The sequence below is a fragment of the Rhinoraja longicauda genome, chromosome 3 (genome assembly GCF_053455715.1).
Source record: "Rhinoraja longicauda isolate Sanriku21f chromosome 3, sRhiLon1.1, whole genome shotgun sequence".
Classification (NCBI taxonomy): domain Eukaryota; kingdom Metazoa; phylum Chordata; class Chondrichthyes; order Rajiformes; family Arhynchobatidae; genus Rhinoraja; species Rhinoraja longicauda.
In genome coordinates, this window is record NC_135955.1 from 90,741,929 (window position 1) to 90,767,234 (window position 25,306).

The window sequence follows — 25,306 nt, forward strand, 5'->3', positions numbered from 1 at the left end:
AAGAATTGTATATGTTTCTATAAGATCCCCTCTCATCCTTCTAAATTCCAGTGAATACAAGCCCAGTCGACCCATTCCTTCATCATATGTTAGTCCCGCCATCCAGGTAATTATCCTGGTGAACCTACGCTGCACTCCCTCAATAGCAAGAATGTCCTTCCTCAAATTAGGAGACTAAAACTGCACACAATACTCCAGGTGTGGTCTCACCAGGGTCCTGTACAATTGCAGTAGGACCTCCTTGCTCCTAAATTCAAATCCTCTTGCAATGAAGGCCAACATGCATTAGCTTTCTTCACGGCCTGCTGTACCTGCACGCTTACTTTCAGTGACTGATGAACTGAAAGCAACCAGACACACAATAACATAAACATCCACCACAGCAGATTACACATTCCTCACTGTGATGGAAGGTAATAAAGTTCAACCTTCTTCCTCTTTGTTCTCCCGTGGTCGGGGCTGTTGAACCGTCCGCAGTCGGGACAATCAGAGCCCCCGCAGCTGACGATCCAAGCCCCCATCGGGATGATCGTAACTCCGACGTCGGGGCGGTTGAAACTCTCTCCGCGGCATGGAGCTCCCGAGTCGGCCTCTTCTTACCGGAGACCGCGGGCTTCACGATGTTAAAGTCCACAGGCCCCACGGTTGGAGCTTCGATCCCCACAAAGGTATCGCAAGCTCCGCGATGTTAAAGTCCCACAGCTTGGAGCGCCCGTCGGTCGCCAGGAAAGGCCACCAACTCCACCAGGATAGGCCGCAACGGGGACGGAGATACGATACGGAGAAAAATCGCATCTCCGTCGAGGTTAGAGATTGAAAATAAGTCTCCCCCCCTCCCCCACATAAAACAAACTAAGGAACAATAAAACATACTTTTTAACACATACTAAAAATCACAAAAAGAAGAAAGGGAAGACAGACAGTTGGCGAGACACCGCTGCTCACATTCCTCCACATTATACTGCATCTGCCATGATTCTGCCCACTCACACAACCTGTCCAAGTCACCCTGCAACCTCATAGCATCCTCATCACAGCTCACACTGCCACCCAGCTTTGTGTCATCCGCAAACTTGGAGGTGTTACATTTAATTCCTTCATTTAAATCATTAATATATATTGTAAATAACTGGGATCCCAGCACCGAGCCTTGCGGTACCCCACTAGTCACTGGCTGCCATTCTGAAAAGGACCCGTTAATTCCTACTCTTTGCTTCCCGTCTGCCAACCAGTTCTCTATCCATGTCAATACCCCACCCCCAATACCATGTGCTCTAATTTTGCACACTAATCTCTTGTGTGGGACCTTGTCAAAGACTTTTTGAAAGTCCAGATACACCACATCGACCGGCTCTCCCTTATCCATTCTACATGTTACATCCTCAAAAAATCCAGAAGATTAGTCAAGCATGATTTCCCCTTCATAAATCCATGCTGACTTTGACTGATCCTGTCACTGCATTCCAAATGGGCTTCTATAACATTTTTCATAATTGACTCCAGCATTTGTTCCACTACAGATGTTACTGTTCAGGGTGGGCATGACCGCTCCATCAAGTACCTGCAGTTCCTTCCTACACACAGCCTTTCACACAGTGGTTGTCATTGGGAATGCACTTGCTGTGGTGGTGCTGGGGGCAGGGAAGGGAGAGAGATTCTGGGACCTGCTCCAGTTCAGGGTGGGCATGACCGCTCCGCCAAGGATCATTTCCACAGCAGACATGACCACGGCCGTGGTCTTCAAGTGAAGATTCTGCATTTGTTTCGGAGTTTGCATTTGCAACACTGGGGCACATTGCTTCCTGATGTGCAGGCTAATAACTGCAGACGCTGCTACAAATCAAAGGCATCACAAAAAGCTGGAGTAACTCAGCGGGTCAGGCAGCATCTCAGGAGAGAAGGACCCATACCTTTCCTGAGATACCCCCTGACCCTCCAAATTTGAGGAAGGATATTCTTGCTATTGAGGGCGTGCAGCATAGGTTTACTAGGTTAATTCCCGGAATGGCGGGACTGTCATATGTTGAAAGACTGGAGCGACTAGGCTTGTATACACTGGAATTTAGAAGGATGAGAGGGGATCTTATCGAAACATAAATCTTATCTTATATAAGATTATTAAGGGGTTGGACATGTTAGAGGCAGGAAACATGTTCCCGATGTTGGGGGAGTCCAGAACCAGGGGCCACAGTTTAAGAATAATGGGTAGGCCATTTAGAACGGAGATGAGGAAATACTTTTACAGTCAGAGAGTTGTAAATCTGTGGTATTCACTGCCTCAGAAGGCAGTGGAGGCCAATTCTCTGAATGCATTCAAGAGAGAGTTATAACAGGTATAACAGAGCTTTATTTGTCATTCGATACCGAGGTACCGAACGAAACTACATAGCAGTCATAGAAAAAAAGAACACAAGACACATGACCCCAACACAAACGTCCATCACAGTGACTCCAAACACCCCCTCACTGTGATGGAGGCAACAAAACTTCCCCTCTCTTCCCCACGCCCACGGACAGACAGCTCGTCCCCGACCGACCCGCACAGTCCCCGCAAGGGGGTGGAAGTCCCCGCGGCCGAATCGCACCGGGCGCTGAAACGTCTCGCGGCCGAGCCGGGCGATGAAAGGCCCCGCGACCAAGCCTTGCGCAGCTAAGTCCCGTGGCCGAGCCGCACCGGGCGATGTTAAGTCCCGTGGCCGAGCCGCACCGGGCGATGTTAAGTCCCGCGGCCGAGCCGCACCAGCGATGAAAAGTCCCGCGGCCGAGCTGCACCGGGCGATGTAAAGTCCCGCGGCCAAGCCGCACCGGGCGATGTTAGGCCCCGCAGCCGAGCTGCACCGGGCACTGTTAAGTCCAGCGGCCGAGCCGCACCGGGCACTGTTAAGTCCAGCGGCCGAGCCGCACCAGCGATGCAAAGTCCCGCGGCCAAGCCGCACCAGGCACTGTTAAGTCCAGCGGCCAAGCCGCACCGGGCAATGTAAAGTCCAGCGGCCGAGCCGCACCGGGCGATGAAAAGTCCCGCGGCCGAGCCGCACCGGGCGATGTTAGGCCCCGCAGCCGAGCCGCACCCCGCGCCGTGGGGAAGAGAAAAGTTTCCCCCACCCCCCCCACCCACCCACACCACCACCCCCCCCCCCCCCACATACACAACCAAAAAAAATACAAAAACCATCCCAACACCGACACACAACAAAAAAAAAGGAAAAAGACGAACAGACTGCTAGCGAGCCGCTGCCGTTAGGCGCTGCCACTTCCGCTTGGTGTGGAGCTCTTAAGGATAGCGGAGTCAGGGGGTATGGGGAGAAGGCAGGAACGGGGTACTGATTGAGAATGATCAGCCATGATCACATGGAATGGTGGTGCTGGCTCGAGGGGCCGAATGGCCTCCTCCTGCACCTATTGTCTATTGAGTTCCTCCAGCTTTTTGTGACACCATAGCTTCCTGGTGATCAGAGCACATTCCGATTCCAATGACACAACTTACCGCTCATGCAAAGGCGGTTCTGTAACACCAACATCTAACAATGCTCCTGCATTGTCAACAGTCAATCTATGCCTGATCCAAAACAATCACTGCATTTAAGGTGTGACCTATTCATGAGAGATAGAACTCACAGATACACATAAGGAACTGGAAATTGCAGTCCAATGGCTTTGTGCTATTTCATTGCTCAAGCTGAATCATGTCCCATTCTACACACCCAACACACAGCACCCAGGAAACAGCTGCGAATGTGGACAATTCCTGGTGGTCCGAGGAACATCCCACCATCCTGGTCCTTGTGAGACCATGGCAGTCATAAAAATGTTTTTCACCAAATCCTTCCAAACTCCTAAACTCGGAATTACTAGCAACTTAGGTTTAGCTTTATTACTGTCATGTGTACTGATGTACAGGGAAAAGTTCAGTGTTGCATGCAGTCCCAACAGATCACATATTACAATACGTACAAGAGTCAGGATCAAGTACAATCAAGTCAAGTTTCAGTGTTGTGCCCCAGGGATTGGTGCTTGGTCCATTGCTGTTTGTGGTTTATATTAGCAGTTTGGATGAGAACATTCAAGGCATGACAAGTTTGTAGATGAAACTAAAGTGGGTGGTATTATGGACAGTGAAGATGGTGATCTAAATTTACAGCAGGGTCTTGATTAGCTGGGAAACTGCCCTACAGAATGGTTAACATAGAAACATAGGTGCAGAAGGAGGCCATTCGCCCCTTCGAGCCAGCACTGTTATACATTGTGATCATGGCTGATCATCCAAAATTAGTATCCCGTTCCTGAGTTCTACGCAGCACTCCCTCAATAGCAAGGATAACAAAGTACTCATTTAACTGTTCTGCCATTTCCTTGTTTGCCATTATAAATTCACCTGTTTCTGACTGTAGGGGACCTACATTTGTCTTCACTAATCTTTTCCTCTTCACATATCTATAGAAGCTTTTACAGTCAGTTTTTATATTCCCTGCAAGCTTTCATTCGTGCTCTTTTTTCCCTCTTCATTAACCCCTTTATCCTCCTCTATGTTGAGTTCTAAATTCCCTCCAGTCCTCCGGTTTGCTGCTTCCTCTGGTCAATTTATTTGCCTTTTCCTTGGATTTAACGCGATCCTTGACTTCCCTCGTCAGTCACGTTTGAGCCATCTTCCCCGTTTTATTTTTTCGCCAGACAGAGATGAACAATATCTGGGGTTCATCCATGCGGTCTTTAAATCTTTGCCATTGCATCTCCACCATCAACCCTTTAAGTACAATTTGCCAGTCTATCCGAGCCAATTCTCGTCTCATACCATCAAAGTTACCTTTCTTTAAGTTCAGGACCCTAGTCTCTGAATTAACCGTGTCACTCTCCACCTTAATGCAGAATTCCACTCTATTATGATCACTGTTGCCCAAGGGGCCTTGCATAACAAGATTGCTAATTAATCCTTCCTCATTACACAATATTCGGTCTCGGATAAGCTGCCTTCTAGTTGGTTCCTCTACACATTGGCTTAGAAAATCATCCCACAAATATTTAATGCAGAATAAAGCACCAAAGAAAAAAAAGTTTGCTTATATAATTATATAATGTGACTTAATTACTTCAATAACAATGTAGGTTAGTGGTTTGCCTCCAACCATCAGAGCCACACCCTTGCTGGTATAACCGAGTCACTGTGCCAGCTGCATCAGTCTGTAAACATCTTGACATAACTGAGGCATTCTGCTGCCCACGTTGACTTGCATGAGATGCCCCAACCCTACAATCAGTAGACACATATCGCCAGGACTCGCACAAGGTGGCCGATCCGTTGCATGTGATTTCTGCTCTTCGTCTCCTCCATTGATCCAACAGGTAACTGGGCAATTGTCATTATGCCGCTGAGCGTGTGGGCAATGAATCAAACACTTTTATTCTAATGCTGAATTTATTAGATTCTGCCCGCAAAGCAGATCAAGTTAAAGTCAACCTTGACTAAACAGGACACTAGGTTTAGATAGCCTGATAATTATTTTCTTGCTGTTTATATGAATTATTCATTTTTATATATGCATTTATTAACTCGTTGTTTGCCTCATTGAGCTAAATGCAACTTAAATTCAAGAGATGGAGAAGTAGTTAAATTGATGCGTGACTACAGGACACACAAAACCAAATACACAGACAATTAACAAATAAAAACTTCTCTGAACATTTTGCTTTTAAGATAATTTGAGACGTAGCCTTGAAAACAGACTTGGCAAGTGTTCTGTTGCCTCAGCTGTTGGATAAAAATCCCGAGTTTTGTAGAACAAGTTTAACTTGTTTTGTTTGTCATTGGATGAGCTATTATCTTTTCGTCATTCTCTGTGAAAGACAATACCTAACTATAAAACGACCTTGTTCATTCTGACAGTCTGCACCTCATCATCAAGGGTAAGACTGGATTTTATGCTTTTAATAATTGTGTAATCTTTAGATATGGAACTGGTGAAGGTTGCAGCAGGGTCTTGATCAGATGGGTAGGTGAGTAAAGGAATGGTTAATGGAATTCAATGTAAGTAAGTGCAAAGTGTTGCATTTTACAAAGTTTAACATGGACAGGACCTACATAGTGAATGGTAGGGCTCTGGTGAGTGTTGTAGAGTAGAGTGATTATGGAGCACAGGTACATAGTACCTTGAAAATGGTGTTACGAGTAGATAAGGTGTTCAAGAAGGCTCTTGGCACATTGACCTTGATCAGTCAGGGTGCTGAGTATAGAAGTTGGGATGTTATTTTACAGCTGTACAAGGTACTGGAGAGGCTACAGTTTGAATATTGCGTTCAGTTTTGAACACCTTGCATGGGACATATGTTGTAAAGCTGGAAAGAGTGCAGAGAAGATTTATGAGGATTTGCCAGGACTTGAGGGCCTGAGATATAGGGAGAGGTTGGGCAGGCTAGGACTCTATTCCTTGGAGGTTTATATAATCATGAGGGGGATAGATAGCATAGATGTACAGTCTTTTACTCAGAGTAGGGGAATCAAGCACCATAGGACATAGATTTCAGGTGAGAGGGGAAATAATTAATAGGAACCTGAGAGGCGACCTTTTCAGTCAGGATGCTGGATGTATGGAACTAGCTGCTAGAGGAGGTTGTGGAGGCTGAAACTATAACAAGGGGAACAGCCGGAAATAGTTGTGCAGGTCGACACAAACGACACGGGTGAGAAGAGAAAGAGGTTCTACAACACAAGTAAAGAGGCTGAAAAGCAGGAGTTCCAGGGTGGTTATCTCTGTTCCTACCCACACTAGCACAAGGTACTGGAAGCAAACCAGACAGGGGAGCTGAATGTGTGGCTGAGGGGCTGGTGCAGGGGGCAGGGATTTAGATTTATGGACCATTGGGATCTCTTCTGGGGCAGGGGTGACCTGTACAAAAGGGACGGGTTGCACATTAATTGGAGGTGGGCAGGTTTGCTCATGCTACACGGGTGGGTGTAAACTATAAAGTGTGGGTGTGGGGGTCAACAACATGGAAGCCCATGCGTGCAGTTAATGGGAAAGAGAGTTTGGGGAAGTCTCTAGCAATGACCGGACAGGAGGTTTATAAAGGGGTTAGAGAGTAAGATCGGGTAAAACCGGGGTGATTGTGAGAGATGGTCAACACTGAACTGAGGGAATTCTGTCTGATGGCACGTAACACAAGGAACAAAGTGGGTGAGCTCAGCACAGTTGGAAATTGGCATTACGGAGACATGGCTGCAAGAGGATCGGAGCTGGGAACTGAATATTCAGGGTTATACGTCCTATCGCAAGGACTGACAGGTGGGAAGAGGGGGTGGGGTAGCAGTGCTGGTAAGGAATGAAGTTCAGTCCATGGCAAAGGGTGACATAGGATCAGAAGATGTAGAGTCCTTGTGGGTCAGCACTGCTCTCTGGTTGTGGTAGGATGGTTCAGTTGTCTGATAACAGCCGGGAAGAAACTGTCCCTGAATCTGGAGGTGTGCGTTTTCACACTTCTGTACCTCTTGCCCGATGGGAGAGGGGAGAAGAGGGAGGGGCCGGGGTGAGACTGGTCCTTGATTAAGAAAAAAGAAACAGATCTGATGGATTTTCAGATCTGAGTTTAAGAGTCGAGCGTGTTTAATTGTTGCATGAACTGCAGCCAATGCAGTCGCAACCATGCATTCACCAATGTGGATGGGACACGACAGACCTGGACATAATTACCAGCCCAGCAACACTCCCCGCGACCAGTTCAGGCACTTCCTTCATTCACCCTTTACTTAATTATAAGATTATTAAGGGGTTGGACACGTTAGAGGCAGGAAACATGTTCCCAATGTCGGGGGAGTCCAGAATCAAGGGCCACAGTTTAAGAATAAGGGGTCGGCCATTTACAACAGAGATGAGGAAAAACTTTTTCAGTCAGAGAGTTGTAAATCTGTGGAATTCACTGCCTCAGAAGGCAGTGGAGGCCAAGTCTCTGAATGCATTCAAGAGAGAGCTAGATAGAGCTCTTAAGGATAGCGGAGTCAGGGGGTATGGGGAGAAGGCAGGAACGGGGTACTGATTAAAAATGATCAGCCATGATCACATTGAATGGTGGTGCTTGCTCGAAGGGCCGAATGGCCTCCTCCTGCACCTGTTGTCTATTGTCTATAGTCTGTCCACACCCTCCCACTTGCTACTGCGTTCCATCATCACCACACGGCCGATCCTGGGACAGCTCACGGCTGTAAGGGAATTCCTGACCCATTTCCTCCATGTTACATAACCTAATTAAACTAGTGGCATACTTTATCTGTGTTGTAAACATATTGAGATCAGGCATATGGAACAATATTGCGAATGGCCTCCTCCTGCATCTATTGTCCATTGCGTATTGTCTCTCACTCATGTAGATGTCGATATTACAGCATTTAAATGGTTTCTTATACTTCTAGAAAGTAATTCTCCATATGCAGCGGGGAAGCTGGGAGACACAGTGGCGTGGAGGTAGAGTTGCCGCCAGATACCTGGGTTCCATCCCGACTACGGGTGCTGTCTGTACGGAGTTTGTACGTTCTCCCTGTGACCTGCGTGGGTTTTCTCCGGGTGCTCAGGTTTCCTTCCACTCTCCAAAGACGTGCGGGTTTGTAGGTTAATTGGCTTTGGTGTAAATGTAAAATTGTCCCTAGTGTGTGTAGGGTTGTGTTAGTGCGCAGGGATCGCTGAATGGCATGGACTCGATGGGCCGAATAAGCTATTTCCGCACTGTATCTCTAAACCAAACTAAACTAAACTAAACTAAACTAAACTAAAGTAGCTGGAAGAGCTGTAGAAACAAGAAACTGCAGATGCTGGTTTACAAACATAGAAAAATAGGTGCAGGAGTCGGCCATTCGGCACTTCCAACCAGCACCGCCACTCAATATGATCATGGCTGATCATCTAAAATCAATACTCCATTCCTGCTTTTTTTTAATATCCCTTGATTCCGTTAACCTGAAGAGCTAAATCTAACTCTCTCTTGAAAACATCCAGTGAATTGACCTCCACTGCCTTCTGAGGCAGAGAATTCCACAGATTCACAACTCCCTGGGTGTAAAGGTTTTCCTCATCTCAGTCCTAAATGGCCTCCCCCTTATTCTTAAACTGTGACCCCTGGTTCTGGACTCCCCCAACACCGGGAACATTTTTCCTGCATCTAGCCTATCAAATCCTCTAAGAATTTAATATGTTTCTATAAGATCCCCTCTCATCCTTCTAAATTCCAGTAAATACAAGCCCAGTCGACCCACTCTTTCTTCATACCATCATGTCAGTCCCGCCAACCCGGGAATTAACTGGTGAACCTACACTGCACTCCCTCAATAGCAATAATGTCCTTCCTCAAATTAGGAGACCAAAATTGCACACAAGGTCTCACCAGGGCCCTGTACAACTGCAGTAGGACCTCCTAACTCAAATCCTCTCACAATGAAGGCCAACATGCCATTAGCTTTCTTCACTACCTGCTGTACCTGCATGCTTACATTCAGTGACTGATGTACAAGCACACCCAGGTCTCGTTGCACCTCCGCTTTCCCTAATCTGACACCATTCAGATAATAATCTGCATTCTTGTTCTTACCACCAAAGTAGGTAAACCTCTCATTTATCCACATTATACTGCATCTGCCATGCATCTGCCCACTCACACAACCTGTCCAAGTCACCCTGCAGCCTCATAGCATCCTCCTCGCAGCTCACACTGCCACCCAGCTTTGTGTTATCCACAAACTTGGAGATGTCACATTTAATTCCCTCGTCTAAATCGTTGATATATATTGTAAATAACGGGGGTCCCAGCACCGATCCTTGCGGCACCCCACTAGTCACTGCCTGCCTTGCTGAAAAGGACCTGTTTATTGCTACTCTTTGCTTAATTTCCTTGTTTCCCATTATAACTTCATCTGTCTCAGACTGTAAGGGACCTCTACATTTGTCCTCATTAATCTTTTCCTTTTTACATATTTAAAGAAGCTTTTAGAGCCAGTTTTTATATTCCCCGCAAGCTTTCTTTCATGCTCTTTTTCCCCTCTTATTTAACCCCTTTGTCTTCCTCTGTTGAGGTCTAAATTCTCCCAGTCCTCCGGTTTGCTACTCCCTCTGGCCTTTTCCTTGGATTTAACACTATTCCTAATTTCCCTCATTAGCCACGGTTGAGACACCTTCCCTGTCTTATTTTTACGCCAGACAGGGATGATCAATGTTTAGAGTTCATCCATGTGGTTTTAGTTTAGTTTAGAGATACATCGCAGAAACAGGCCCTTCGGCCCACCGGGTCCGTGCCGCCCAGCGATCCCCGCACATTAACACTATCCCACACACACTAGGGGCAATGTTTACATTTACCAAGTCAATTAACCTACAAACCTGCTCGTCTTTGGAGTGTGGGAGGAAACCGAAGATCTCGGAGAAAACCCACGCAGGTCACGGGGAGAACGTACAAACTCCGTACAGACGGCGCCCGTAGTCAGGATGGAACCCGGGTCTCTGGCGCATAGGTTCTTTGTGATTTTCTGAGTCCGTGGGAGGTATTTTATAATTACAAATTATGTTTTCGTTAGTGTAAGGGGATTTGTGAAGTTTAAAGACTACTAGACCAAGTTGGGTCCAAACATCTCCTGCATTGATACAGCACCCTCTCCTCCACCCTCCCCCCCTTCCCCTCCCCCTCCTCCCCTCCCCTCCCTCCCTCCCCTCCCGATCCCTCCTGCCCGCTCCCCTCTCTCCCCCACTCCCCCCTCCCCTCTCCACATCACTGCCCCCTCCCCTCTCCCCTCTCCCCCTCCCCCTCCCCCTCCCCTCTCCCCTCCCCTCTCCCCCTCCCCCTCCCCTCTCCCCTCCCCTCTCCCCCTCCCCTCTCCCCTCTCCCCTCTCCCCTCCCCTCTCCCCTCTCCCCTCTCCCCTCTCCCCCTCCCCCTCCCCTCTCCCCTCCCCTCTCCCCTCCCCTCTCCCCTCCCCTCTCCCCTCCCCTCTCCCCTCTCCCCCTCCCCCTCCCCTCTCCCCTCTCCCCTCTCCCCTCTCCCCTCTCCCCTCTCCCCTCTCCCCTCTCCCCTCCCCTCTCCCCTCTCCCCTCTCCCCTCCCCTCTCCCCTCCCCTCTCCCCCTCCCCCTCCCCTCTCCCCTCCCCTCTCCCCTCCCCTCTCCCCTCCCCTCTCCCCTCTCCCCCTCCCCCTCCCCTCTCCCCTCCCCTCTCCCCTCTCCCCTCTCCCCTCTCCCCTCCCCTCTCCCCTCTCCCCTCTCCCCTCTCCCCTCCCCTCTCCCCTCCCCTCTCCCCCTCCCCCTCCCCTCTCCCCCTCCCCCTCCCCTCTCCCCTCCCCTCTCCCCTCCCCTCTCCCCTCTCCCCCTCCCCCTCCCCTCTCCCCTCCCCTCTCCCCTCTCCCCTCTCCCCTCTCCCCCCCACCTCCCTCCCTTCCCACCATTCCCCTCCCCCCACTCCATCCCCCTCAACCCCGCTTATCTATCCTCCCTCCCTCCCTCCCCCCCTCCCCCCTCCCCCCCCTCCCCCTCCCCCCTCCCCCCTTCCCTCCCTAGGAGATAGTTGTAAACTTTAAAATGTGAATAACTTTAGAAATATAACACCGATTTCAATGAAACCTCTTCCATTAGCACCAAAGGGACGGCGGTGAGTAAGGTGGACTACAATAGTCGTGCTATCGTGCACCGTTTTGACTGTAGTTCAGGAACGAACAAACAAACAAACAAATGAGAGTTTTAGTGTATAGATTTTAGTGTATAGATTTTAGTGTATAGATTTTAGTGTATAGATTTTAAGGCAGCAAATATATGCTGGAAAATTCTAAGGGGCAAATGCTCTCGGCTACTCCAAACTATAATCTCACACATTCTGGAATAAGTGCTCCATTTACCTGATCTTTGTACCCGTATAAATACATTAACTAACAATCGGAAAAAAACAATGTCACTAGGTTAATGACACTTATATAACAGAAGGAGAAATAGGTCATGGCCCACTTAATCACTGATCAGGAATTCCCTTCCAGCTGTGACCTGTCCCAGAACATAGATCATTACAGCACAGGAAGAGGCCCTTCAGCCCACATCGGTGTGGACTACAATGCCACAATACACTCGTCTCCACTGTCGACCCATGTTCCACATCTCTCTGTTCCCTCTTTGTGGTTTATATCAGTCATTTGGATGAGGATGTAGAAAGCATAATTAGTAAGTTTGTAGCTGACACTAATGTTGTGGTGTCGTAGATAGCAAAGATTGTTATCCAAAATTACAGCAGGATCTGGCCCAGTGGCTAAGAAATGGTCAATGGTTTCATGCAGAAAAGTGTGAGGAGTTACATTTTGGGAAGTCTAGCATGGGCAGGACCTACACAGTGAATGGCAGGGCCCTGGGGAGCGTTGTAGATCAGAGGGATCTAGGAGTGCAGGTCGGTGCAAGAAAGAACTGCAGATGCTGGTTTAAATCAATGCAGTACAATACAATACAATACAATACAATATATCATTATTGTCATTGTACAGGGGTACAACGAGATTGGGAATGCGCCTCCCATACGATGCAATAAATTAATTAGCTAATCAGTATAAATTTAGACAACCCAGAGAAACAAATTGTAACAGTTTTAAAACAGTATAAAGTGCAAGTAGGTCTGTGCCGGTTCACTGTGCGATGTGACCATCCGGCTCAGCAGGACCGGTTCATAGCAGCTATGGCCCTGGGGATGAAGCTGTTCCTGAGTCTGGAGGTGCGGGCGTAGAAGGCCTTGTAGCGTCTGCCCGATGGTAGAAGTTCGAACAGACTGTTGCAGGGGTGTGAGGAGTCTTTGTGAATGCTGGTGGCTTTTCTGAGGCATCGTGTGTTGTAGATGCCCTCCAAGGCTGGTAGCTGTGTTCCGATGGTCCTCTGAGCTCTATAGACTACCTGCTGAAGAGCTTTCCTCTCTGCCTCCGTGCAGCTGAGATACCACAGGGATGCCATGTGTTAGGATGCTCTCTATGGTGCAGCGGTAGAAGGTCGTCAGCAGCTGTTGGGGTAGACCAGACTTTTTCAGTGTTCTCAGGTAGAACAGTCGTTGCTGTGCCTTCTTGACCAGCGCAGCAGTGTTATTGGACCATGTGAGGTCCTCCGTAATGTGAGTGCCCAGAAACTTGAAGCTGGACACTCTCTCCACACTGTCCCCGTTGATAAAGATCGGGGCATATTCCCCGTTGTGTGACCTACGGAAGTTGATGATCAGCTCCTTGGTCTTGGAGGTATTTAGGGACAGGTTGTTATCAGAGCACCAGTCCGCCAGGTTCTGCACCTCCGCGCTGTATTTTGTTTCATCACCGTTGGTGATCAGCCCGATCACCGTTGTGTCGTCTGCAAACTTGACAATGGTGTTTGGTGTCGAATGCAGGAACACAGTCGTGTGTGAAGAGGGAGTAGAGCTTGGGGCTCAGAACACAGCCCTGTGGTGTGCCGGTACTCAGGGTGAAATCGAAGGTAGACACAAAAAGCTGGAGTAACTCAGCGGGACAGGCAGCATCTCTGGAGAGAAGGAATGGGTGACGTATCGGGTCGGGTCTTCAGAAGAAGGGTCTTGGCCCGAAACGTCACCCATTCCTTCTCTCCAGAGATGCTGCCTGTCCCGTTGAGTTACTCCAGCATTTTGTATCTACCTTTGGTTTAAACCAGCATCTACAGTTCCTTCTGACACAATACTTCAAATGCAGCCTGACCAAACTGCTACAAAGCTGCATTGTGACTCCCTGACTCGTATACTTAATGAAGGCAAGCATACCATATGCCTGACCTATCACTCTATCTACTTGTGTTGCCACTTTCAGGCAGATATGGGCTTGGGCCCCGAGACCCCTGATCTCAATACGTTTATAAATGCCAGCTGGCAATCGCCCTCCCAGATTAGACACCGATCAGGTGTACCTCATTGTTGTTCCATATGCCTGATCTCAATATGTTTACAACACAGATAAAGTATGCCACTAGTTTAATTGGGTTATGTAACATGGAGGAAATGGGTCAGGAATTCCCTTGCAGCCGTGAGCTGTCATAGGATCGGCCGTGTGGTGATGATGGAACGCAGTAGCAAGTGGGAGGGTGTGGACAGACAATAGACAATAGACAACAGGTGCAGGAGGAGGCCATTCGGCCTTTCGAGCCAGCACCGCCATTCAATGTGATCATAGCTGATCATTCTCAATCAGTACCCTGTTCCTGCCTTCTCCCCATACCCCCTGACTCCGCTATCCTTAAGAGCTCTATCTAGGTCTCTCTTGATTGCATTCAGAGAATTGGCCTCCACTGCCTTCTGAGGCAGTGAATTCCACAGATTTACAACTCTCTGACTGAAAAAGTTTTTCCTCATCTCCGTTCTAAATGGCCTACCCCTTATTCTTAAACTGTGGCCCCTGGTTCTGGACTCCCCCAACATTGGGAACATGTTTCCTACCTCTAACGTGTTCATCCCCTTAATAATCTTATATGTTTCGATAAGAGCCCCTCTCATTCTTCTAAATTCCAGTGTATACAAATCTAGTCGCTCCAGTCTTTCAACATACGACAGTCCCGCCATTCCAGGAATTAACCTAGTAAACCGACACTGCACGCCCTCAATAGCAAGAATATCCTTCCTCAAATTTGGAGAACAAAACTGCACACAGTACTCCAGGTGTCTCACTAGGGCCCTGTACAACTGCAGAAGGACCTCTTTGCTCCTATACTCAACTCCTCTTGTTATGAAGGCCAACATTCCATTGGCTTTCTTCACTGCCTGCTGTACCTGCATGCTTCCTTTCAGTGACTGATGCACAAGGACACCCAGATCTCGTTGTACGTCCCCTTTTCCTAACTTGACACCATTCAGATAATAATCTGCCTTCTGATTCTTACCACAAAAGTGGATAATCTCACACTTGTCTACGTTAAACTGCATCTGCCATGCATCCGCCCACTCACACAACCTGTCCAAGTCACCCTGCAACCTCATAGCATTTGTCCTGGTTGACTATTACTATTACTACTACTGTCTATTGTCTAATTCCTTAAGCTCACTGATGCCCATGAGGTACCCACCTCGGAGCTCCCCCGCGGTCCCCACCTCGGAGCTCCCCCGCGGTCCCCACCTCGGAGCTCCCCCGCGGTCCCCACCTCGGAGCTCCCCCGCTGTCCCCACCTCGGAGCTCCCCCGCGGTCCCCACCTCGGAGCTCCCCCGCGGTCCCCACCTCGGAGCTCCCCCGCGGTCCCCACCTCGGAGCTCCCCGCGGTCCCCACCTCGGAGCTCCCCCGCTGTCCCCACCTCGGAGCTCCCCCGCGGTCCCCACCTCGGAGCTCCCCCGCTGTCCCCACCTCGGAGCTCCCCCGCGGTCCCCACCTCGGAGCTCCCCCGCGGTCCCCACCTCGGAGCTCCCCCGCGGTCCCCACCTCAGAACTCCCCGCGGTCCCCACCTCGGAGCTCCCCCGCGGCCCCACCTCGGAGCTCCCCCGCGGTCCCCACCTCGGAGCTCCCCCGCGGTCCCCACCTCGGAGCTCCCCCGCGGTCCCCACCTCGGAGCTCCCCCGCGGTCCCCACCTCGGAGCTCCCCCGCGGTCCCCACCTCGGAGCTCCCCCGCGGTCCCCACCTCGGAGCTCCCCCGCGGTCCCCACCTCGGAGCTCCCCCGCGGTCCCCACCTCGGAGCTCCCCCGCGGTCACCACCTCGGAGCTCCCCCGTGGACTCCGTGGCGAATTGTAAATTCACACGTGTGTCTTAACATAACATGTTTCTGACACGTAATATCTGACTTATGAACAAAACAAAACACAATACTCTAAATGCGGCTTCACCAACGTCTTACACAACTGCAATGTGACCTTCCAACTTCTGTCCTCAATACTCTGACTGATGAAGGCCAATGTGCTGAAAGCCTTTTTGACCACTCAATCTACCTGCGATACCCCTTTCAAGGAACCATGCACCTGCATTCCTAGATCTCTCTGCACTACAACACTACCCAGAGCCCTACCATTCACTGTGTAGGTCCTGCCCATGTTCGACATCCCAAAATGCAACACCTCACATTTCTCTGTATTAAATTCCACCAACCATTCCTCAGCCTACCTGGCCAATCAATCAGTATACTGCTGCAATCTTTGTCAACCACTATCTGCAAAACCACCCACTTTAGCATTACGTTCTTCTGAGATGCTGCCTGACCCATTGTTCAGAGGTTCATCAGTGATTGGAGCAGAATTAGGCCATTCGGCCCATCAAGTCTACCCCACCATTCAATCATGGCTGATTACTCTCTCCCTTCTAACCCCATTCTCCTGCCTTCTCCCCATGACCCCTGAAACTTGCACTAATCAAGAATCTATCTATCTTTGCCTTAAAATTATCCACTGACACGGCCTCCACAGCCATCTGTGGCAATGAATTCCACAGATTAACCACCCTCTGACTAAAGAAATTCCTCCTCATCTCCTTCCAAAAGGAATGTTCTTTAATTCTGAGACTGTGCCCTCTGGTCCTAGACTCTCCCACTGGTAGAAACATCCTCTCCATATCCACTCTATCCAGGCCTTTCACTATTCTCTTAGTCTTTCATAGTTACTCTATAGAGCACTTTGAGTTGGCCGATGACATTCAGACACAGGTAAGAAAGCTCAGCTTCAAGTCACATCAAGGGTTTGCTTCTGAATGTTGGTTGTTTATTTCAAATGTCCCATTGACTTTGGGCATCTCCTGGCATCTCTACCTACAGCCCCCCCTCTCTCTGCCCAGCATTCCTTAGTTGCCGAACGATCAGTCGTGGACCTATATTAGTGCATAGATATTGCCAAGCGGAACCATCTCTATAAATGTACGATCACCAGTACAGCACAAAAACAGCACAAAATGTCTGCATTGGACAAATCCAAGACCATCACTTGTCTGCATGATCCATACCCCTCCATTCCCAGCATATTCATGTGCCTATCCAAATGTTCCTTAAATACCACAATTAACCGACAAACCCGCACATCTTTGGGGTGCGGGAGGCAATCAGAGCACCCACGCAGTAATAGGGAGAACGTGCAAACTCCGCAAAGACAGCATCTGAGGACAAGACCAAACTCTGGTCTCTGGTGCTATGAGGCATCAGCTCTACCTGCTGCGCCACTGTGCTGCACGTATGATTTCTGCATCCTGACCTCTGGTCCTCGGCACTAATGTCTGGACCAAAGATGGACACAAAAAGCTGGAGAAATAGGTCATGGTTTGGGTCAAGACCTTTCTTCAGATGGACCGTGACTGGAAAGCTCTCGTGCAGAAAATGTTAAACATTGTCATTTGTTTTAGTTCCTCTGACAGGAAGCAAACAGTATCATTTTGTTTTGTTTTCACAGGGCAGGTCCCGGCACTCAAAATGAAAATCTCCAAATGCTTTGTGGCCACCGTCGTGATTATTTCCACACTGCTTGTTCTTGCTGCAGTGGCAGTGATTATTTTAGCCATCTTCCTGACTAAAGGTAAGAACCAAGTTTATTCATCACTCGTGAGTCAAAGTGCCAGCTAACATCAGAACCTACAGCAAAACCGAAAATGCTGCAATAACTCAGTGGGACAGGCAGCATCTCTGGAGAGAAGGTCGACATTTTAGGGTGAGACGCTTCTTCGGACAGACATGCTGCCTGTCCCGATGAGTTGCTCCAGCTTCCTACCAACCCAAACCAATCCCTCCCCGGGCACTTTACCCTGCAACCGCAGAAGATGCAACACCTGTCCCTTTACCTCCCCCCTTGACTCCATCCAAGGACCCAAACAGTGTTTCTAGGTGAGACAGAGGTTCACCTGCACCTCCTCCAACCTCATCTATTGTATCCGCTGCTCCAGGTGTGGACTCCTGTACATTGGCGAGACCAAACGCAGGCTCGGCGATCGTTTTGTTCAACACCTTCGCTCAGTCCGCCTTAACCAACCTGATCTCCCGGTGGCTGAGCACTTCAACTCCCCCTCCCACTCCCAGTCTGACCTTTCTGTCATGGGCCTCCTCCAGTGCCATAGTGAGGCCCACCACAAATTGGAGGAACAGCACCTCATATTTCGCTTGGGCAGCTTGCAGCCCAGTGGTATGAACATTGACTTCTCCAACTTTAGATAGTTCATCTGTCCCACTCTCCCCCTCCCTCTACCCAGTTTTCCCTCTGTCTTCCTGTCTCCACCTATATCCTTCCTTTGTCCCGCCCCCCTGACATCAGTCTGAAGAAGGGTCTCGACCCGAAACGTCACCCATTCCTTCTCTACTGAGATGCTGCCTGACCTGCTGAGTTACTCCAGCATTTGTGATACCAGCACCTTGTTTAGTTCACTTCAGTTTACTCCTGTCATGTGTACCGAGATACAGTGAAGAGCATGTGTTGCGTGCTATCCAGTCAACAGAAAGACAATACATGAGTACTATTGAGCAGTCCACAGTGTACAATGACAGGATAAAGGGTATAATGTTTAATGCAAAAGTCCACTAAAGTCTGATTAAAGATAGTCTGAGGGTCTTTATTGAAGTAGATGGGAGGTCAGGACCACTCTCTAGTTGGTGATAGGATGATTCAGTTGCCTGATAACAGCTGGGAAGAAATTGTCATAGAAACATTGAAAATACATGCAGGAGGAGGCCATTTGGCCCTTCGAGCCAGCACCACCATTCATTGTGATCATGGCTGATCATCCACAATCAGTAACCCGTGCCTGCTTTCTCCCCATATCCCTTGATTCCACTAGCCCCTAGAGCTCTATCTAACTCTCTTTTAAATCCATCCAATGAATTGGCCTCCACTGCCCTCTGTGGCAGAGAATTCCACAAATTCACAATGCTCTGGTGAAAAAGTTCCTTTTCGCCTCAGTTTTAAATGGCCTCCCCTTTATTCTTAGACTGTGTGGCCCCTGGTTCTGGACTTCCCCAACATTGGGAACATGTTTCCTGCATCTAGCTTGTCCAGTCCTTTTATAATTTTCTATGTCTCTAATCTGAATTTGTGTTTTGCTCAGGATTTCAGCGTTTGCAGTTCCTTTACTCTCCAGAAGCTACAATGCATAGGAAGGTGCAGATGAGCAAATAGACAGCAGGAAGAGTCAATAAGATGGTCAACAAGGTGGTGGGACTGTTGAAAGGAACAGAATATCTAGTTCAGAGTTTAGAAATCTTCACATGAATTCAGATCTGTTTGTTGCCTGTGTGAATTCAGATCTGCAGTGTTGCCTGTGTGAATTCAGATCTGCTTGTTGCCTGTGTGAATTCAGATCTGCAGTGTTGCCTGTGTGAATTCAGATCTGCTTGTTGCCTGTGAACTTGCACCTTTTGTCTGGTTTCCTCCTGCAACCCAGAGGTGTGCATGAGGTTATGTGAAAGAGGTCCTTGTTGTCCCTAGTCTAGATGGGTGGGAGGCACGAGAGAGAATAACATGCAGGAAAATAAGTGGGGCTTTGGGATTGAGAGCCAGGATAAGTTCAGTGTTGTCAGGAATAGTGGGGCAGCACTGTGACACAGCGGGTAGAGCTGCTGCCTCACAGCGCCGGAGACCCGGGTTCCATCCTGACTACGGGCGCTGTCTGTACGGAGTTTGTACATTCTCCCCGTGACTTGTATGGGTTTTCTCCGGGTGCTCTGATTTCCTCCCATACTCCAAAGACGTACAGGTTTGTAGGTTAGTTGGTTTCTGTAAAATTGTAAATTGTTCCTAGTGTGTAGAATAGTCATAGAGTCATAGAGTGATACAATGTGGAAACTGGCCCTTCAGCCCAACTTGCCCACACCGGCCAACATGTCCCAGCTTCACTAGTCCCACCTGCCCGTGCTTAGACCATATCTCTCCAAACCTGTCCTATCAAACATCGTGTTAGTGTGCGGGAATCATTGGTCAGCATGGACTCTGTGGGCCGCAGGGCCTGTTTCCATGCTGTGTCTGAAAATAAATTGAACTAAATCCCTTGTATGAAGTTCAATTTCCTTTTCAGCTTGGGTGACATGCTGATGTAGAAATAGGATGCACAATAGACAATGGGCAATGGGCAATGGGCAATGGGCAATGGGCAATGGGCAATGGGCAATGGGCAATGGGCAATGGGCAATGGGCAATGGCCATGGGCAATGGGCAATGGGCAATGGGCAATGGGCAATGGGCAATGGGCACATGGGTGCAGGAGGAGGCCATTCGGCCCTTCGAGCCAGCACCGCCATTCAATGTGATCATGGCTGATCATCCACAATCAGTACCCCGTTCCTGCCTTCTCCCCATACCCCCTGACTCCGCTATCATTATGAGCTCTATCTAGCTCTCTCTTGAATGCATTCACAGAATTGGTCTCCACTGCCCTCTGAGGCAGAGAATTCCACAGATTCACAACTCTCTGAGTGAAGATTCGACACCTACAATAGCTCTGTTTCTTATCTTTTGAAGCTGCCAGTTCGCAAACATGGAATAGTTACTACAGAGGAAATTTCAGAATATTGAACATTCCCTACAATGAGAGCCTGGCATCGAGCAGTTCCATGGAGTTCTTTGATTTGGCCGATGACATTGAGAGACAAGTAGAAGCTCAGCTTCAAGTCACATCAAGGATTTGTTCATTATTTCAAACTTTCGAGGGGCGGGGGCGGGGGCGGAGGCGGAGGCGGGGGCTGGGGGCTGGGGCTGGGGGCGGGGGCGGGGCGGGGGCTGGGGGCGGGGGCCGGGGGGCGGGGGCGGGGGCTGGGGGCTGGGGGCGGGGCTGGGGCGGGGGCGGGGGCGGGGGGTGGGGGGCGGGGGCTGGGACGGGGGTGGGGGTGGGGGCGGGGGCGGGGGTGGGGGCTGGGGGCTGGGGGCGGGTGGGGCTGGGGGCTGGGGGCGGGGGCGGGGGCGGGGGCGGGGGCGGGCTGGGGGCGGGGGTGGGGGCGGGGCTGGGGGCGGGGGCGGGGGTGGGGGCTGGGGGCTGGGGGCTGGGGGCTGGGGCGGGGGGGGGTGGGCTGGGGGCTGGGGGCGGGGGCGGGGGCGGGGCTGGGGGTGGGGGCGGGGGCGGGGGCTGGGGGCTGGGGGCGGGGGTGGGGGCGGGGGCGGGGGTGGGGGGTGGGGGCAAAGGTGGGGGCGGGGGCGGGGGTGGGGGTGGGGGTGGGGGTGGGGGTGGGGGCAAAGGTGGGGGCGGGGGTGGGGGCGGGGGCGGGGGCGGGGCGGGGGTGGGGGTGGGGGCTGGGGGGGGCGGGGGTGGGGGGTGGGGGTGGGGGTGGGGGCTGGGGGGGGGGGGGGTGGGGGTGGATACGATAGTGGTGTTTGAGGCTTTAGGATAGGCACATAAGCCATATCCCTCCACATATCCGCGTGCTTGCAAACAAGCCCGTATCGTATCCATGCAAACCTTTTGCCCGTCACTGGTGCCATCGGCCCATATAAGGACCTCACCCTTCTATCCCAATGGTATGAATCCCTCAATATTCTCCTTCCCAATTGTCCCCCTGTCCCCAACTCGCCCACCCCCCTCTCTTCCCACCCCTTCCCCAGTGCCTCACCTGGCCCCTAACCTATTTCCCCCCTCCCCCCACTCACCCCCCCCACCACCACCCCCCCCTTCCCCCCCCCCCACACAAACTGAAGATCTCGGAGAAAACCCACGTAGGTCACGGGGAGAACGTACAAACTCCGTACAGACAGCACCCGTAGTCGGGATGGAACCCGGGTCAGTGGTGCCGTGAGGCAGCAGCTCTACCCGCTGCGCCACCGTGCCCGCCCTGGATGAAGAACAGCCTAAATTGCAACTAAATTGTCCAACTTTCATTGTATGGTTCTTGAAAGCATAAATGTCAGAATGTCCTGCCATTACTTTTAAAATTGTTCCTTCATAAAGATTGAAGCCCATCCATGTACAGTGACTTTGAACTGTGTGTAATGAACATGATAAAGAGAGTGTAGCCGGGTGTAAAAGATTTTACCGTTGTCTTAGAAACTGTTCCTTTGTACTTCACCATCTGAGATCCTCTTCCTTTCCATTGACTGCAGCTGAACTCGGTGTATTCAACATCAGACTTCTCCAAGGAATTCAGCCGTGCACAAGTTGTAGAATTCAGGTATGATTCTTGGTTCTTTGTCCTCCAAAATATTCCAAATGGAATTTAAACTGGAGGTGCTTCTTGACTCTTCCTATACGATGCTCATAAAGTTAAAGTTGTGACAGGTTTTCATGGAATCATGATATCATATATACAACTTAAGTTGTTCAGGTCACTGACTGATCAGAACTTACATGGTTCTTCTACAGACAGTGGTAAAAGAGATGTTAAACACCTTTAAATCAGGTGATGACCGCACTGAAACTGGCCCTTCGGCCCAACTTATCCATGCTGACCCATTTGCCTGAGTTTAGCCCATATGCTGCATGACCTGTCCCATCCCAGTACCTGTCTAAATCCCCTATAAACATTGACATTGTATCCACCTCATAGCTTCCTCTGTCTCAAGCCATTCACACCCACACTCTCAGGTAACTGCCCCTCAGGTCTCTTTCAAATCTCTCACCTAAAAACTAGGCTTTCTGGTTTTAGACTTACTGACTCTGGTGGAAAAAACTGTGGCCATTCACCTTATCTATGGTCCTCATGATTATAGTCACCCCTCAGTCTCGTACATTCCAAAGACAAAAATCCCATCCCTTTCAGACTGCTTATAATTCAAGCCCTCTATATCCAGTAACATCCTTATCAATCTCCTCTGTACCCCTTCCACCTCAATGACACTCTCCCCCAAGCAGGGCAAACAGAACATGTTCTCACCAACGGTAGACACAGAGTGCTGGAGTAACTCAGCGGGACAGGCAGCATCTCGGGAGAGAAGGAATGGGTGATGTTTCAGGTCGAGACCCTTCTTCAGACCCGAAACGTCATCCATTCCTTCTCTCCAGTGATGCTGCCTGTCCCATTGAGTTACTCCAGCATTTTGTGTTTCTTTGCTTCAATTTAAACCCACATCTGCAGTTCATTTCCACACATGTTCTCACCAACTACTTGTCACGTGATGTCCCAACTCCTATGTTGATCAAGACTCACTTCACAGGCCGATCCTCCCGGGGCACCACTTTCAGGGAACTGTGTACCTGTATCCCCAGGTCTCTCTGCCCACAACACTCCCATGGCCTCTGCCATTGGATGTGCCCCTGCCCTGACTACACGGGCCATATTGCACCACCTTAGGCTTGTTAGGGTTAAATTCCATCTGCCATTTGCAGTCACAGAGTGACACAGCGTGGAAACAGGCCCCTCATCCCAATTTGCCCACAACACCAACATGCCCCATCTACACTAGTCCCACATGTCTGTGTCTGACCCCTATCCTCTAAACCTGTCCAGTCCATGGACCTGTCTGAATGTTTCTTAAATGTTGCGATATTGCATATCTCAACTACCTCCTCCGGCAGCTCATTCCATTACACCCACCACCCACTTTGTAAAAAAGCTACCCCTCAGGTTCCTATTAAACTCCCCCCCCCCCCCTCACCATAAACCTATGTGCCCTGGCTCTTGATTCCCCTACTCTGGGAAAGAGACTGTCTGTCTGTCTTCCCAATCTATTCCATGATTTTGTACATATCTGTAAGATTTCCCATCCTCCAGCGCTCCAAGGAATAGAGCCCCAGCCTGCTTAACCTCTCCTTATAGTTCAGGTCTTCGACTCCTGGCAACATCCTCGTAAATCTTCTCTGCACTCTGTCTAGCTTGGTCCATTGTACTTTTGGGAAAGTACGATAGCCTTCCTCACTGTCTGCTAGACCACACGTTTAGAGGTATTCCCAACTTTACGCATGAATGTTAACTGCATTGTTAACAGCTAGTGGATGAAGACCCTGCACTGATCCTTGAGGCACCCCACTGGTCACTGCCAAGCAGGACAACCCCCCACTGCCACCCTTTGTGCCACTGGAAGGTGAAGGGTCTTTAGCAGAACTGCCAACGTTTACAAACAAGGGGGGTGGGAGAACAAAGGGAGTGTTTGTGGTCAGGCGAAGACTAACTGAGAATTGATGTGCAGGAAAATAACTGCAGATGCTGGTAGACACAAAACGCTGGAGTAACTCAGCGGGTCAGGCAGCATCTCAGCAGAGAAGGAATGGGTGATGTTTGGGGTCTGAAGAAGGGTCTTCACCCAAAACGCCACCCATTCCTTCTCTCCCGAGATGCTGCCTGACCCACTGAGTTACTCCAGCACTCTGTGAAACGTCATTTATCCATGTTCTCCACAGATGCTGCCTGACCCGCTGAGTTACTCCAGCATTTTGTGATAACTATAAATAGATGGTGCCTTTTGGTGTTGACTCAGAGCCGGCCGGTCTCCCACTGATGGGGATCTATCTAACACGGAAAACTGTAGTTGGGAGAAATCACAAACCCAAACCAGATATATGGGAACTCTGCAGGTCAGGAGATGCCTGGTGGACAGATGTTAGATAGACCACAGATTAACCAACCGCTAACTAAAGAAGTTCCTCCTCACTTCCTTTCTAAAACAGCACCCTTTAATTCTGAGGCTGTGCTCTCTGGTCCTAGACTCTCCCACCAGTGGAAACATCCTCTCCACATCCACTCTGTCTATGTATTTCATTATTCTATAAGATTCAATGAGGTCCCCCCTCAAACTTCTAAACTCCAGCGAGTACAGGCCCAGTGCCCACAAACGCTCATCATAGGTTAACCCACTCATTCCTGGGATCATTCTTGCAAACAAGAGTCATAAACCGTGGAAACAGGCCCTTGATAGAGTCACAGAGTGATACAGTGTGGAAACAGGGCCCTTCATAGAGTCATAGAGTGATACAGTGTGGAAACAGGGCCCTTCATAGAGTCACAGAGTGATACAGTGTGGAAACAGGCCCTTCATAGAGTCACAGAGTGATACAGTGTGGAAACAGGGCCCTTCATAGAGTCACAGAGTGATACAGTGTGGAAACAGGCCCTTCATAGAGCGATACAGTGTGGAAACAGGCCCTTCATAGAGTCACAGTGATACAGTGTGGAAACAGGCCCTTCATAGAGTCACAGAGTGATACAGTGTGGAAACAGGGACCTTCATAGAGTCATAGAGTGATACAGTGTGGAAACAGGGCCCTTCATAGAGTCACAGAGTGATACAGTGTGGAAACAGGCCCTTCGGCCCAACTTGCCCACACCGACCAAACTGACCCATCTACACTGGTCACATCGGCCCGCGTTTATCCGCATATTCTTTTTCACGTACCTGTCCGAATGTTTATTAAACATTGTGATAGTCCCTCCCTCAACTACCTCCTCCGGCACCTCGTTCCATGCACCCACCACCCTCTGTGTAAAAACGTCGCCCTTCAGGTTCCGACTAAATCTTCGCCCATCACCTTAAGG

At 49.9% G+C, this 25,306-nt stretch overlaps 1 protein-coding gene across 1 annotated transcript in view; it reads left to right on the forward strand.

Moving 5' to 3' along the window:
• LOC144592271 (transmembrane protease serine 9-like) overlaps positions 1-25,306 on the forward strand; it is a 91,450-nt gene that overhangs the window by 36,338 nt on the left and 29,806 nt on the right. The window contains exons 9-11 of the mRNA XM_078396800.1: positions 17,325-17,447; positions 20,373-20,503; positions 21,942-22,009. Of these exons, the coding sequence (XP_078252926.1) occupies positions 17,325-17,447; positions 20,373-20,503; positions 21,942-22,009 (322 nt within the window). The remainder of the gene's footprint in view (positions 1-17,324; positions 17,448-20,372; positions 20,504-21,941; positions 22,010-25,306) is intronic.